This window comes from Mytilus trossulus, chromosome 6 (assembly GCF_036588685.1).
Source record: "Mytilus trossulus isolate FHL-02 chromosome 6, PNRI_Mtr1.1.1.hap1, whole genome shotgun sequence".
NCBI lineage: Eukaryota > Metazoa > Mollusca > Bivalvia > Mytilida > Mytilidae > Mytilus > Mytilus trossulus.
The window spans coordinates 5,077,528-5,094,060 of record NC_086378.1 but is presented as its reverse complement, the minus strand read 5'-3'; the positions used below and the strand labels follow the sequence as shown (position 1 = coordinate 5,094,060).

The 16,533-nt window shown below is 32.7% G+C and overlaps 1 protein-coding gene across 1 annotated transcript; it reads left to right on the top strand.

The window, feature by feature from the left end:
- Positions 1-2,750: 2,750 nt before the first annotated feature.
- On the top strand, positions 2,751-8,568 carry LOC134720638 (uncharacterized). Its single transcript, XM_063583010.1, has 10 exons — positions 2,751-2,883; positions 3,154-3,278; positions 3,934-4,102; positions 4,564-4,669; positions 4,958-5,194; positions 5,931-6,031; positions 6,317-6,419; positions 6,996-7,125; positions 7,678-7,782; positions 8,192-8,568. Exons 1-10 carry the CDS (start codon positions 2,828-2,830, stop codon positions 8,320-8,322), a joined length of 1,263 nt encoding a protein of 420 aa, XP_063439080.1. The 5' UTR covers positions 2,751-2,827; the 3' UTR covers positions 8,323-8,568.
- The last annotated feature ends 7,965 nt before the right edge of the window (positions 8,569-16,533 follow it).

The window sequence follows — 16,533 nt, the reverse complement described above, 5'->3', positions numbered from 1 at the left end:
TCCATCGCTTTCCGGGTTCACGTAGTAACACGTTTCTTTTCCTTCTAGCTATTCCTGATTAAGAATTAATTCAAAATATGCAGTTATCCCAAAGAAACAACTATTAAACAACTCACCTTTACCAATGGTGATCGTCTAATTCCTGGCAAAGTCCTTTAATCGTAACTTTCTTGACGACACCCATCGTCGTAGCGTCTACATTGGAGTAAATTAGCGAAATTACATGATTTGACAGGAGAGCGAAATAAACAAGGGGAGCAATTTTATCGAACCGCATTCCGGACTGCGCCTGCATGATATGAGGCCTTTTTAAAAATTTCTCCCAATATTTAAATCAAATAAATAACCTCAACGCATTAAACAAATAATGATTTTTTTTTTAGATTGCAGTATAAAGACAATAGTAGTGCATTGACTTGACATATCAACGATATAAGGATTCGGCCCGAAACGGGAAAATAGCTCGGCACAGCCTCGCATTTCCCCGTTTCTAAGCCTTATCCGTATATTGTTAATATGTCAAGTTAATGCACTATTATTGTCTATGTATAACATTTTGCTCACCTTTTTTATGAGAGCTTTATAACTGTATAATCGATTGACGAATGCTTGCTTAACGTCCAATGACAAATATTACATGTATATTCAGGAAGAGAAACAAGAAAAAACAATGAATACAATAGTTCAGTTTTGCAAGGTAGGAACACAAAGTGTTTGAAGGGCAGCATATAAGATTCTATTTATATCTCAAAATGGCACGGCTTTTATGTTGATGTTTTTTTTAAACCAATAAACGTTAAAAAGGAATCAATTGTTTAACACGCATTGCCTATCAAATTCTTAGATGTCTTTGTCATTATGATACAGTAATATTTCATATGTGGCAATTAATGTTCCTTTTGGAAAAATGAGTTGGTGTGTAATTTGAAGCCGGACAAAAAGCACAATTTTTATAAATCATTATAATAATCAAACACAACTGATTCTGTTGGTTCCAATTTTTCCTCTGCAGCAGCAACATTAAGACACGAAACAAAGGCGATTGTTAAATACGTGTATTGGTTAACATGTAACAGTTAATGTGATTTAGTAATGGTACCTGTATATTATTTTTTATGCCTTTAAGACAACATAACTCTTAAGAAAATTACGGGTAAGCGCAAATCATGGGTAGATATAGGAAGATGTGGTGTGAGTGCCAATGAGACAACTCTCCATCCAAGTAACAATTTAAAAAGTAAACCATAATAGGTTAAAGTACGGCCTTCAACACGGAGCCTTGGCTCACACCGAACAACAAGCTATAAAGGGCCCCAACATTACTAGTATAAAACCATTCAAACGGGATAACCAACGGTCTAATCTATATAAACAAAACGAGAAAAACGTATATATTACATAAACAAACGACAACTACTGTACATCAGATTCCTGACTTAGGACGACAGGTGCAAACATTTGCAGCGGGATTAAACGTTTTAATGGATCCAAACCTTCTCCCTTTTTCTGAAACAACAGTAGTCCGTTATAGCAAAATCCGTTAAAAACCCAATCAACTGAAGGTATTCCTAGTCAAGTTAATAATCTTAAAATTAAAGTCATAAGAAACCTCAAATTAAAAAAAAAATATGCAAATGTTTTTTATAATTAAATGGATAGTTTTCATTATACAACTTATGTACATATACTTTTTTCTGAGGAAAATTCTTTAATTTGTCCACATTTAGAAGAAGTTTACTTATTTCTAATTGCTTGCTTCCAGCAAGCAATTCGCCGACATATTTTCCGTATGCATAGTGACCCGAGCGTAACCCTCCTCGTAAAAATCCGGTGACCATAATACGCATGGATCTGTCATTGAAATAAACAAATATCTAATTATACATGTTAAACACGTGCTCAATACCCATGCTTTTTGTGATTTTTTACTACAAGGTGACAATCGGTAAAACTCGGCTTCAAAACACGGCATTTAATGAGCAGCCATATTTGTTAAATCATAACAAACAGAGAGAAAAAAACATTGACGATTATATGATATATTTGCGAAAATAATGATAAAATCGTACATAGAGGACTAAGTTTATAATGTAAACATGCATTGGTTCAAGAATTGGACAAACATTATTTTCACCACTCACTCGTTTCATATGACTTTAAGTCAGAACTCTCTAGTTGTATTTTACTTCTATAGGGAAAAGAGATATTATCGGTAATATAATTATAATTAATGAGATAACAACCTAACTCTCACAAAATGAGGCATTACATTTAAGTCATTTAACTGTCCATGTTCCGACCGGACGTGTCTGCGTATTTATACATCCCAGCCGCACTTCCAAACCGAAATCACTCTTTTTACATTTCTACATAATAATTATTTATAAATGCGTATTGCATGTTTATGTATGAAAGTTACGTTTGAAATTAAATCCAGAAAAGCGCATTGAACGCACACAATTTAGAAAGTTTGTATATGTCTATTTATCATTGTTTTTGCTTCATGTTGGAAAACACTTTCTTTATCGTGTTTTTTTCCCCCATTTCAATTTTTTATGGTTTTTTAGATAGTTTATTCAGGTAAAGTTTAACGTAATCTATCTAAATGCAAACAAAATTTCCATAGTATGTTTCATTTTCGTCCAGCGACCAACTAAATATACTTATCCTGTGACGTTCTCCCTTTGTTTCAACGTCCAACAAGAAGACTTCAAGATTATGACGTTCCTCTTTCTGCCATCCGGGCTATCTTTCCCTCACTACGACGGAAAGCCCAGCAGGAATATTCTGAGTAGCAGTATTTTTGATAGAAATCAAAGAAAAGAAAATGGATTGTGTCTATTTCCCGGATATTTTCAGCATAACATCAGTTGCATACAGAACGTAAGTTTTTTTATTAAAAAAATCGACAATTTTTAATAATTTCATTGGGAATCTAACTTACGTTTAACCTTTTAACGGTCCGCTTTACATTTATTAGGGCAGAACATGATGATGAAGGAAATAAAAACGATTCTATCTATTTGCTATTATTTGATGAATTTATAATGCATTGCTTTCAATACGGTCATATAACCATGCCGTTTGAACAAAAGTAAGATAAGTAAATTGTTCACTTGGTATCAAGAACAATTTTACTTTCTTTCTTTCCAGAGTTGATGTGTTTGCTACTATTAGCGAGACCCTAGAGGTCAGCTTCAATTCGGAAACAGCTGAGTTCCCCAGACATCAAGTAATAAGTATCATGCAGAAAATGGTAGAATACAGACAGAATATGGGTAAGAATATGACGGGATTGCTTCACTTAGAACATTTACTAGATACTTAGTCAGCCGTAAGCGGTTGAGCTAAGGAAGTACTTCTTTGGCTCAGTCGGTTAAAGCGCTGCCGTGTAACACAGAAGTTCTGGGTTCGAGTCCCGGTGGAGACAAGAAATTTTTTAATGAAATTCATGCTCTCCGGTTACAAGTAAATAGTTGTACTTAATATTTAAAGATGAACATATCAAAATGTAAGAAGAAGGTGTGTTTTGACATCTTAAAATGGGAACTGAGACATACATAACATAACTTGAAAAACTCTTTAATGGATACGCAATTCAACGCCTGCACATATAATAGAGTTCATACAAATACTAACTCTCTAAAAGGCTGAGTTGTTTTGAGGTGGACATACATGTAACCGAATCATTTCACGATTAGCACTCATGAGAAATTTAGGTTGTATTTAAACTATTAAAATTAAACAATACGAATGTCCGTTGTTTCTGGCTTGGTTTTTTTCTCTCGATTATCAACACTATTTAAAGCTATTGATATAAATAAATTCGGAGAGACATACCAACTGGTATTGAGGGACATGTATACTATTTATATTTTTTAACACATTCATTCGAGCGACGTGGATCATTTTTTTTTTTAATTATTTTTCCAGAGTTTCCTGAAATAAATAAGATGTTTTATTTACTGTCTGAGATGGTATTGGGTGTTGTTGGGACACACGAGACCACTAACTATATAAGAAAGAAGTCCGTTGCTGAAAGAATTCAGAACAAGTTCAAAACCCTGGTTACATCATCTGACAGTATTCTGCCTATTCCTACGTAAGTTGTGTGTTTTTAAAGTAACCAGTGTACATGCATATTTATTTTGTATTTCCATAAACAAAAACCCGATACATAAAAAGGCTGAATTTATTCTTGTCTAGAATTAAATGATGTCTTGTATTAACGTCACACGTTAACTACATGCACATGAAAAACAACCAAACGGAACTTTCTTGCTGTTCTTCATATCAAGGTCGCAGTAAGGCCTTCAACAAAAAACAAAAATTGTCCCCTCATTGCAAGTTCAAGATGGTCTTTTGCACAGTTTAGAGTATTATATATTTAGTAAACATTTCGTTAAAGAGAACAAAAAAAAACAAGTTTTTGTAAAGATGCTCTATATGCATATATGTGAATTTTCTACATACGTGTAGATCTCTTCGAGAGGAAAAAAGAGTTGACCTAAATGTGCATTGTAAAGAACGTGAGATTTTCAATAATTAATTGTATATTTTCAGATTTGATCAGATAAAAACCGAGGAATACTATTCAAAGATCAATAAAATGAATAAACTAATGAGAGCCCATACTTACATTTATAAAGAGCTACAAAGACAACAAGAGGTAATTTTATAAAACACTTTTCATAAGAATTGCAAGTTTAAAGTTGTAGTATTTAGAGATACAAATTGCTCGAGTTTTCATGGCATCGTTTTTAAGACCAAAATGCAGTTACATTTTTTTTGCTTTTAATTCTTAAATATGACTCTTTTGAAACGTTTGAATAATAGCTATTCTTTTCACCACTCTCAAATTTTAAGTGTAAGAATATCGATTCGCTACCGTTTAGAAAATGAGGTGTTTTGTGTTTAACATAACTTACAATTGGATATAATTGTTTTACATTTAAAGATGTGTTGGATTGCTGACAGTAAGGTTCAGAAGTACGACTTATGCCTGACGACAGCCAAGATATCGCGGAACCACCTCGCGGACAAACTATCTATTAAAAACCTGAAAGTTCGAGATGACAGCATCAAACAATTACAGAATATATTAAATGATAAAAAGCAGAAAGCAGCAGAAACAGCCAGGAGATACCACACTTTGCTAAAGAAAGAGAACATGACCAGAAATACTCTTAGATTGGTAAGTTTAGCAAAAACATTCAAAATTCAATGTAACTTTAAAAATGTAAAAAAAATTACCGTGGTTTAAGTGTCAATACTCTACAGGAGAACATACTTGTGACTTTTGTGCAATGTACGAAAAGTACAAACTGAGTAAATACTTACTGATGCATGGGATTCGACTATATGGTTCCATGTTTCACACTGTTAGATCATTCGACTTTATGGTTCCATGGTTCACACTGTTAGATCTGACATTCGACTATATGGTTCCATGTTTCACACTGTTAGATCATTCGACTTTATGGTTCCATAGTTCACACTGTTAGATCTGACATTCGACTATATTGTTCCATGTTTCACACTGTTAGATCATTCGACTTTATGGTTCCATAGTTCACACTGTTAGATCTGACATTCGACTATATGGTTCCATGGTGCACACTGTTAGATCATTCGACTATATGGTTCCATGGTTCACACTGTTAAATCATTCGGTTATATGGTTCCATAGTTCACACTGTTAGATCATTCGACTATGTGGTGCCATGGTTCACACTGTTAGATCATTCGACTATATGGTTCTAACTGTTAGAATATGGGATTCGACTATATGGTTCCATGGTTCACACTGCTAGAACACAAATCAATCGTTTCATCGAGTTGAAATAGAACACCAATCAACAATTTTCTAGTTCGAGCTCGGTTGTTTGTGATCTTTTTATGTTAATAGTCACAATTTATTTATTATCTAGCTTGAACGTGACCTATTGGACGACATCATATTCAATTTAACAGATCGGATACACAGTGGATTGTTGTCTGTGAAACATATTTTAGCAACACACACTAACAAGTAAGTTTAACATTGCAGAAAAATTCAGTGACACTTTTTTTTTAATCCTGAATGCGCACATATATTTTTTTCCAAAACATAGTTCAGATTAAATAGTTGAGAAAGAATATTTACAATCTGCAATTTTGTTTATGTTATTTTCAATCAAATTCAAAGTTAAGTTATTTTTATAAAAACCAATATCATTAATAAAAAATGATAACCAGAAACTAAAACGTTTTTGTTTAATGTCATCTACCAAGTACATAGACAGTTCCCTGTTGACCATAAAATTTTGTCTTGTAGACTCTATGAAATACTACCTCACATTGACGACTTTGACTGCAGATTGGCTGCAGAATCAATTATAGAGAAACTAAGCTCCAAATACCAGTTTAGTTCACCACAGGTAAATATTCATTCATTGAGTCAATATATTTTCATTGTAGCCTTTTGTGGTTAATGTTTTATATTTACAACCGATAGTTTACATTGATTACATTTATTACTTAATTTCTCAAAAGTGAACTTTCCATTCCTATAACCAATCATAAAACGGGGGCAATGTTTTTTTTGTATTGCACACGGTCTGTTCTTAAAAAGTATTGTGTCAAATATCGTAGTTATACCATAATAAGTAATACGGGATCTTCTCAATCATAAATGAATCAACAAATAATAAACAAGTAAAACCTAAATAACTATTAAAATACACTAGGTTTCCACATCCACGAAAACAACAATGCATAATGGAAGTTGGTCGAAATTATCGCTGGTGAACGTATTTTTATTATAAGACTCACTATGACATATCACTTGAAATGACTAAACTCAATCAAATGACAAATTAACACAAGTAAACATACACTTAACGAATACATTTGATCTAGGACACAATGTAAACACACAATCAATACAATTATTTTCATAATGATTTTTGTGAGTCCTGGTGGCAATATTCGTAACTTCACGGTTATACTTGTAGGAATTTCACACTGCAAATGGATCAAACGTCAAGCTTCCAGATGTACAATATATTAACTACAAAGCAGACAAACAAATGATAACAGAGGAACAAGCATTTGAGCCGACAAAAGAACAACGCAATAATAATAGTAAGTCAGTTGCTTTAATTTGTAACACAAAGTCACACATTTCATACATGGGTTCTATGAGTGATGGTCTTAAAGTGTACACGCAAGCACAGAGATGTGTGAAATGTTTTAACTATGTTTTATTTCAGTTCCATTAAATCTTAGACCGCAGTATTTAACTTAAAGATTTGTTGTCTATCATAGGTTTTCTTATTTTGTTGTTGCCTAATGATGCCAAAAAACTTTCAGATATAATCCAGTAATTCACTGTAAAGTTAATTCTTGGTAAAAATACTTGATAAGTTAAAAGGTTGACGGCATTTCACATGCCCAGAGCAAATATCTCAGAACAATACAAAAAAACTAAGTTACAATATACGTTGATAACGTTTTATTTTTTCACTTTTTATGGATTTCCACTTTTTGAACTGAATTTTAAGTTAATTATTTTTGTGAGACTCTCTAAAACCCGACAAACTAGAGGTTGTCATGAGCCCAAATTGGAATTTAAGCTGACAGCAACCTTTTTACAATTATTCAAGCTAATTATGTGCTCAATGTTTAATTTTGTAGACGTCAGTTGCCAAGACAACCAGTACAACTTCTTAAGAAACGTATATGTGAAGACAAAAGACTTGTCAAAGGGAACAAATGAGTGCTTCATCAAACTCGAAGAAGGTAAAGTTTACATTAGGGTTTTAATAAGATATATGGACAGGGCATACAATTTCAACACTTTTCATGAACGAGGTTAATTTTTGGCAAAATGCGCGTCAGTTATCATGGTTTTGCTCAAATCAAAAAAAGGAATCGGAAATTTGAATAAAAGGAGGTGTGACGAAATTCGTTAATTTGAATGATAAAAAAAAATCCTAGAGGACATGGTTTCTTAAACAGTACACAAGACGTTTGATGTCTATTTGTTACCTCATGTTTTCCTAAAGTAGATTGAAATATACCAAATAAATAATGAAGAATCAATAATTAAAAGTCCAGAGAATAGTGATTGTCATTTGTTTTTTATATAATGTTACAGTTATGTTTTATCTTTACATGTTTTTAATTTTTATCAGATTTTGAATTTCAGGAATGATCATTAAATTGAAAGTTGTAACAGACGAGTCAGAAGTTGCCTTTGGATGGTACAAGTCAAACCCTTGGAGTCAAAAGAAATGGGGATTCTTTTGTAAATCTACGGAAAGCATGAATTTAACATAAACACTGAAGAGATATGGACCTAATTTGATAGTTTTTAAAAGAACTACGACTACCATTGACTTTGATCATGTTTTAATTAATATTGAGCTGTGGAATATACATGTGTTTATGTGTCGATCTGTGTGCTTGAGAGAGGATAGTCTGTGTGACGGTGTATGTGTGAGTAAATATTGTGAAAGGGTGTTTATAATTATGTGTGCGATATGGGAGAAAGCGAGGGTTGATGTATTTGTTTTGTGATGTATGTCGTTGTGTCAAATTTTGTATATAGATTCTTGTTATTACTTCTTTTAAATATTTATTTTGTAAATTGGTCATTTTCTTTATTTCCTACGAAAAAGATTCTTTTCTTTGCGATAAAAAAATGTTTCCAATGATACACCAATTGTTGAAACGTGCATGCTTGTTTGAAGCCATTCCTTTATTTTTTATAGACTTTTAAACAAAATCCTTTTAATCCAGGAAGACATGGCACATTTATATGTTTAGATTGGACATTGATCTAGCTTCCGGTTTCTTCACTTACTCTACTATTAATAATCTGTGTCTTTTGTCATTTCATGCCAAATACTGAGTATTTTCCATTTTTACCATAGTTATTTTAAAATAGTACTTTTACATAAGTTCCATTTTTACAAAGTGATTAGCGCTCGTAATTATAGTAAGGATATTACATAAATATATTTGTAATGTAATATCAACCCACGAACCGGTTTTTCATCTCATAAATCCAAAGGAAGGTACCAATCAAGGAAAGATAACTATAACTGTAAGAACCGCATGAACTTCAGAGAGCGGGTTGCGTCCAAGTTGTATCGTCTCTAGATTTAAAATTAATTTGTATGGCAATCATGATGTTCAGTGGTTGTCGTCAGTTGGTGTGGTTAATACAAAGTAAAATCACAAAAATACTGAACTCCTAGGAACACTCAAAACGGAAAATGGCAAAATCAAAACCTCAAGCACATCAAATAATTGATAAGTGTCATATTCCGGACTTGATAAAAACATTAATAATTTAATAATTGATTTTGGTTTCTTGTTTTGTTAAATAGATTAGACCGTTGGTTTTCTTGTTTATATGGTCTTACACTAGTCATTTGTTGGGCCCTTTCAGTCTAGGTGTTCGGTGTGAGCCAAGGCTCCGTGTTACAGGCCGTACTTTTGACTTAAAATTGTTTATTTCTACAAATTGTGACTTGGATCGCATTTATAGATATAGGAAGATGTGGTGTGAGTGCCAATGAGACAACTCTCCATCCAAATAACAATTTAAAAAGTAAACGCATTTATAACACATCTTCATATATCTATGAAACATAATACTATAAAATCGTTAAAACGGAGTTCTGTAAAGTAACTTACATGCGTCTTCCCCATTTAACTGTGTTTAGGCTTTACATTGTGTGATCAAACTCTGAAAAATCCTCACCTTAAAAGGTAAATAAACTCTTTAACTGATAACTAGTAAGCAAAATCATTTATGTCATTGTCAGAACAAATTATACATGACATCACAAATCAAACAAATCTGCACCTGTCCAAAAATATGAGAAAAAAGGAAAACATCATAAATTCCGAACTCCGAGGAAAAGTCAAAACAGAAAGTTCCTCATCAAATGGCACAATCAAAAGCTCAAACTCACCAATCGTATTGATGACAACTGTCCCAATTTTGATTTGGTTCAGGTTTTGCCAGTCTAAATTTTGAATTAAACATAGGATTTATAACTAGCGAAACCATCCTGTTCCCTTTACACGAAAGTGACCTCCGAATTAGACTATGTACCCCCTATTTGTTACATTTTTACCTGAATTGGTTTTTTTGTTCACACACCATTGTCAATATAATGGTAATTGATGCGACTGTCATACAAGTGAGAGGTTTAGCTAGCTTTAAAACCAGATTCAATCCACCATTTTCTACATAAGAAAATGTATGTACCAAGTCAGGAATATGACAGTTGTTATCCATTCGTTTGATGTGTTCGGACTTTTGATTTTGCCATTTGATTTTGGACTTTCCTTTCTTAATTTTCCTCGGAGTTCAGTGTTGGTTTTTTTGGTTTTACTTTTTAATTGTATGATAGTCGCATACAAATCCATTATGTTAACATCAAAACGTAGATACATTATAGATAAAGATGTCAACCAGATGCTCCACAGCTTTATACGACCGCAGAGTTCGAACCAGAGTTTAAAATAGTTGACACAACAAAGGTATCTGACACCGAATGAATGTGGTCTAAGAACTTAAACTTAAAAATTTCAAAATGGACATTTACCTAATATGGTCCAATATCCAAAATCTAAATACATGGTTAGATTCAGCCTATCAAAGAACCCTACATTCAATCTATGATGAAATCAAATAAAGTTCAATATTGGACCCTTTAGACCTCAATGTGGACCAATTTGATAACCAGGCTCAAATATCAAGAATCTAAATACAGCTGTACATGGTTGGAGACAGCATATATCAAAGAACCCCAAGGATTCAATTTTTGTTGATATCTAACAAAGTTTAATTTTGGACCACGATTTGGACCAACTTGAAAATCTTAATACAGGTTTAGATTCAGCATATCAATTTGTTTAGGGGCCAGCTGAAGGACGCCTCCGGGTGCGGGAATTTCGCGTTACATTGAAGACCTGTTGGTGACCTTCTGCTGTTGTTTTTTCTATGGTCAGGTTGTTGTTTCTTTGACACATTCCCCATTTCCATTCTCAACTTTATCAAAGAACCCCAAGGATTGAATTTTTGTTGAAATCAAACAAATTTTAATTTTGGACCCCGATCTGGACCAACTTGAAAACTTGGCCTATAATAAAAAAAAAATCTAAGTACATGTTTAGATTCAGCATATCCGAGAACCCCAAGAATTCAATTTTTGTTGAAATCAAACCTTTTGTGGTCATAAACCTTCTGTTTAAATTTCACAGATTTCTATTCACTTAAACTAAAGTTATAGTGCGAAAATCAATGTGTCTTCGGACGACGACAACGACGACGACGCCAACGTAATACCAACATACGACCGCAAAATTTTTTGTGGTCGTATACAAAGGGGGATCAAAAATCAAATAATAACAGACAACACAATTGCCAAAATTAATGGCATAATTACTGTAACTATGTGAGATAGGTAAATATCGAATACGTATGTCAATTAGATCATTCGACTATGTGGTGCCATGGTTCACACTGTTAGATCATTCGACTATATGGTTCTAACTGTTAGAATATGGGATTCGACTATATGGTTCCATGGTTCACACTGCTAGAACACAAATCAACCGTTTCATCGAGTTGAAATAGAACACCAATCAACAATTTTCTAGTTCGAGCTCGGTTGTTTGTGATCTTTTATGTTAATAGTCACAATTTATTTGTTATCTAGCTTGAACGTGACCTATTGGACGACATCATATTCAATTTAACAGATCGGATACACAGTGGATTGTTGTCTGTGAAACATATTTTAGCAACACACACTAACAAGTAAGTTTAACATTGCAGAAAAATTCAGTGACACTTTTTTTTAATCCTGAATGCGCACATATATTTTTTTCCAAAACATAGTTCAGATTAAATAGTTGGGAAAGAATATTTACAATCTGCAATTTTGTTTATGTTATTTTCAATCAAATTCAAAGTTAGTTATTTTTATAAAAACCAATATCATTAATAAAAAATGATAACCAGAAACTAAAGCGTTTATGTTTAATGTCATTTACCAAGTACATAGACAGTTCCCTGTTGACCATAAAATTTTGTCTTGTAGACTCTATGAAATACTACCTCACATTGACGACTTTGACTGCAGATTGGCTGCAGAATCAATTATAGAGAAACTAAGCTCCAAATACCAGTTTAGTTCACCACAGGTAAATATTCATTCATTGAGTCAATATATTTTCATTGTAGCCTTTTTTGGTTAATGTTTTATATTTACAACCGATAGTTTACATTGATTACATTTATTACTTAATTTCTCAAAAGTGAACTTTCCATTCCTATAACCAATCATAAAACGGGGCAATGTTTTTTTTTGTATTGCACACGGTCTGTTCTTAAAAAGTATTGTGTCAAATATCGTAGTTATACCATATTAAGTAATACGGGATCTTCTCAATCATAAACAAGTAAAACCTAAATAACTATTAAAATATACTAGGTTTCCACATCCACGAAATAACAATGCATAATGGAAGTTGGTCTAAATTATCGCTGGTGAACGTATTTTTATTATAAGACTCACTATGACATATCACTTGAAATGACTAAACTCAATCAAATGACAAATTAACACAAGTAAACATACACTTAACGAATACATTTGATCTAGGACACAATGTAAACACACAATCAATACAATTATTTTCATATATGATTTTTGTGAGTCCTGGTGGCAATATTCGTAACTTCACGGTTATACTTGTAGGAATTTCACACTGCAAATGGATCAAAAGTCAAGCTTCCAGATGTACAATATATTAACTACAAAGCAGACAAACAAATGATAACAGAGGAACAAGCATTTGAGCCGACAAAAGAACAACGCAATAATAATAGTAAGTCAGTTGCTTTAATTTGTAACACAAAGTCACACATTTCATACATGGGTTCTATGAGTGATGGTCTTAAAGTGTACACGCAAGCACAGAGATGTGTGAAATGTTTTAACTATGTTTTATTTCAGTTCCATTAAATCTGAGACCGCAGTATTTAACTTAAAGATTTGTTTTCTATCATAGGTATTTTGTTGTGGCTAATGATGCCAAAAAACTTTCAGATATAATTAGTTATTAAAAGTACCAGGATTATAATTTTATACGCCAGACGCGCGTTTCGTCTACATAAGACTCATCAGTGACGCTCAGATCAAAATAGTTAAAAAGCCAAATAAATACAAAGTTGAAGAGCATTGAGGATTCAAAATTCCAAAAAGTTGTGCCAAATACGGCTAAGGTAATCTACTCCTGGGGTAAGAAAATCCTTAGTTTTTCGAAAAATTCAAAGTTTTGTAAACAGAAAATTTATAAAAATGACCATATAATTGATATTCATGTCAACACCGAAGTGCTGACTATAATCCAGTAATTCACTGTAAAGTTAATTCTTGGTAAAAATACTTGATAAATTAAAAGGTTGACGGCATTTCACATGTCCAGAGCAAATATCTCAGAACAATAAAAAAAACTAAGTTACAATATACGTTGATAACGTTTTATTTTTTCACTTTTTATGGATTTCCACTTTTTGAACTGAATTTTAAGTTAATTATTTTTGTGAGACTCTCTAAAACCCGACAAACTAGAGGTTGTCATGAGCCCAAATTGGAATTTAAGCTGACAGCTACCTTTTTACAATTATTCAAGCTAATTATGTGCTCAATGTTTAATTTTGTAGACGTCAGTTGCCAAGACAACCAGTACAACTTCTTAAGAAACGTATATGTGAAGACAAAAGACTTGTCAAAGGGAACAAATGAGTGCTTCATCAAACTCGAAGAAGGTAAAGTTTACATTAGGGTTTTAATAAGATATATGGACAGGGCATACAATTTCAACACTTTTCATGAACGAGGTTAATTTTTGGCAAAATGCGCGTCAGTTATCATGGTTTTGCTCAAATCAAAAAAAGTAATCGGATATTTGAATAAAAGGAGGTGTGACGAAATTAGTTAATTTGAATGATAAAAAAAAATCCTAGAGGACATGGTTTCTTAAACAGTACACAAGACATATGATGTCTATTTGTTACCTCATGTTTTCCTAAAGTAGATTGAAATATACCAAATAAATAATGAGGAGTCAATAATTAAAAGTCCAGAGAATAGTGATTGTCATTTTTTTTATATAATGTTACAGTTATGTTTTATCTTTACATGTTTTTAATTTCATCAGATTTTGAATTTCAGGAATGATCATTAAATTGAAAGTTGTAACAGACGAGTCAGAAGTTGCCTTTGGATGGTACAAGTCAAACCCTTGGAGTCAAAAGAAATGGGGATTCTTTTGTAAATCTACAGAAAACATGAAGTTAACATAAACACTGAAGAGATATGGACCTAATTTGATAGTTTTTAAAAGAACTACGACTACCATTGACTTTGATCATGTTTTAATTAATATTGAGCTGTGGAATATACATGTGTTTATGTGTCGATCTGTGTGCTTGAGAGAGGATAGTCTGTGTGACGGTGTATGTGTGAGTAAATATTGTGAAAGGGTGTTTATAATTATGTGTGCGATATGGGAGAAAGCGAGGGTTGATGTATTTGTTTTGTGATGTATGTCGTTGTGTCAAATTTTGTATATAGATTCTTGTTATTACTTCTTTTAAATAGTTATTTTGTAAATTGGTCATTTTCTTTATTTCCTACGAAAAAGATTCTATTCTTTGCGATAAAAAAATGTTTCCAATGATACACCAATTGTTGAAACGTGCATACTTGTTTGAAGCCATTCCTTTTTTTATAGACTTTTAAACAAAATCCTTTTAATCCAGGAAGACATGGCACATTTATTTGTTTAGATTGGACATTGATCTAGCTTCCGGTTTCTTCACTTACTCTACTATTAATAATCTGTGTCTTTTGTCATTTCATGCCAAATACTGAGTATTTTCCATTTTTACCATAGTTATTTTAAAATAGTACTTTTACATAAGTTCCATTTTTACAAAGTGATTAGCGCTCGTAATTATAGTAAGGATATTATATTGATGTATTTGTAATGTAATATTACCAACCCATGAACCGGTTTTCATATCTCATAAATCCATAGGAAGGTACCAATCAAGGAAAGATAACTATAACTGTAAGAACCGCATGAACTTCAGAGAGCGGGTTGCGTCCAAGTTGTATCGTCATTAGATTTAAAATTAATTTGTATGGCAATCATGATGTTCAGTGGTTGTCGTCAGTTGGTGTGGTTAATACAAAGTAAAATCACAAAAATACTGAACTCCTAGGAAAACTCAAAACGGAAAATGGCAAAATCAAAACCTCACACACATCAAATAATTGATGATAAGTGTCATATTCCGGACTTGGTAAAAACATTAATAATTTAATAATTGATTTTGGTTTCTTGTTTTGTTAAATAGATTAGACCGTTGGTTTTCTTGTTTATATGGTCTTACACTAGTCATTTGTTGGGCCCTTTCAGTCTAGGTGTTCGGTGTGAGCCAAGGCTCCGTGTTACAGGCGGTACTTTGACTTAAAATTGTTTATTTCTACAAATTGTGACTTGGATCGCATTTATAACACATCTTCATATATCTATGAAACATAATACTATAAAATCGTTAAAACGGAGTTCTGTAAAGTAACTTACATGCGTCTTCCCCATTTAACTTTGTTTAGGCTTTACATTTTGTGATCAAACTCTGAAAAATCCTCACCTTAAAAGGTAAGTAAACTCTTTAACAGATAACTAGTAAGCAAAATCATTTATGTCATTGTCAGAACCAATTATATATGACATCACAAATCAAACAAATCTGCACCTGTCCAAAAATATGAGAAAAAAGGAAAACATCATAAATTCCGAACTCCGAGGAAAATTCAAAACAGAAAGTTCCTCATCAAATGGCACAATCAAAAGCTCAAACTCACCAAACGTGTTGATGACAACTGTCCCATTTTTGATTTGGTACAGGTTTTGCCAGTTTAAATTTTGAATTAAACATGGATTTATAACAATCGAAACCATCCTGTTCCCTTTACACGAAAGTGACCTCCGAATTAGACTGTGTACCCCCTATTTGTGACATTTTTACCTGAATAGTTTTTTTTGTTCACACACCGTTGTCAATATAATGGTATTTGATGCGACTGTCATACAAGTGAGAGGTTTAGCTAGCTTTAAAACCAGATTCAATCCACCATTTTCTACATAAGAAAATGCCTGTACCAAGTCAGGAATATGACAGTTGTTATCAATTCGTTTGATGTGTTCGGACTTTTGATTTTGCCATTTGATTTTGGACTTTCCTTTTTTAATAATCCTCGGAGTTCAGTGTTGGTTTTTTTGGTTTTACTTTTAAATTGTATGATAGTCGCATACAAATCCATTATGTTAACAACAAAACGTAGATACATTATAGATAAAGATGTCAACCAGATGCTCCACAGCTTTATACGACCGCAGAGTTTGAACCAGAGTTTAAAATAGTTGACACAACATAGGTATCTGACACCG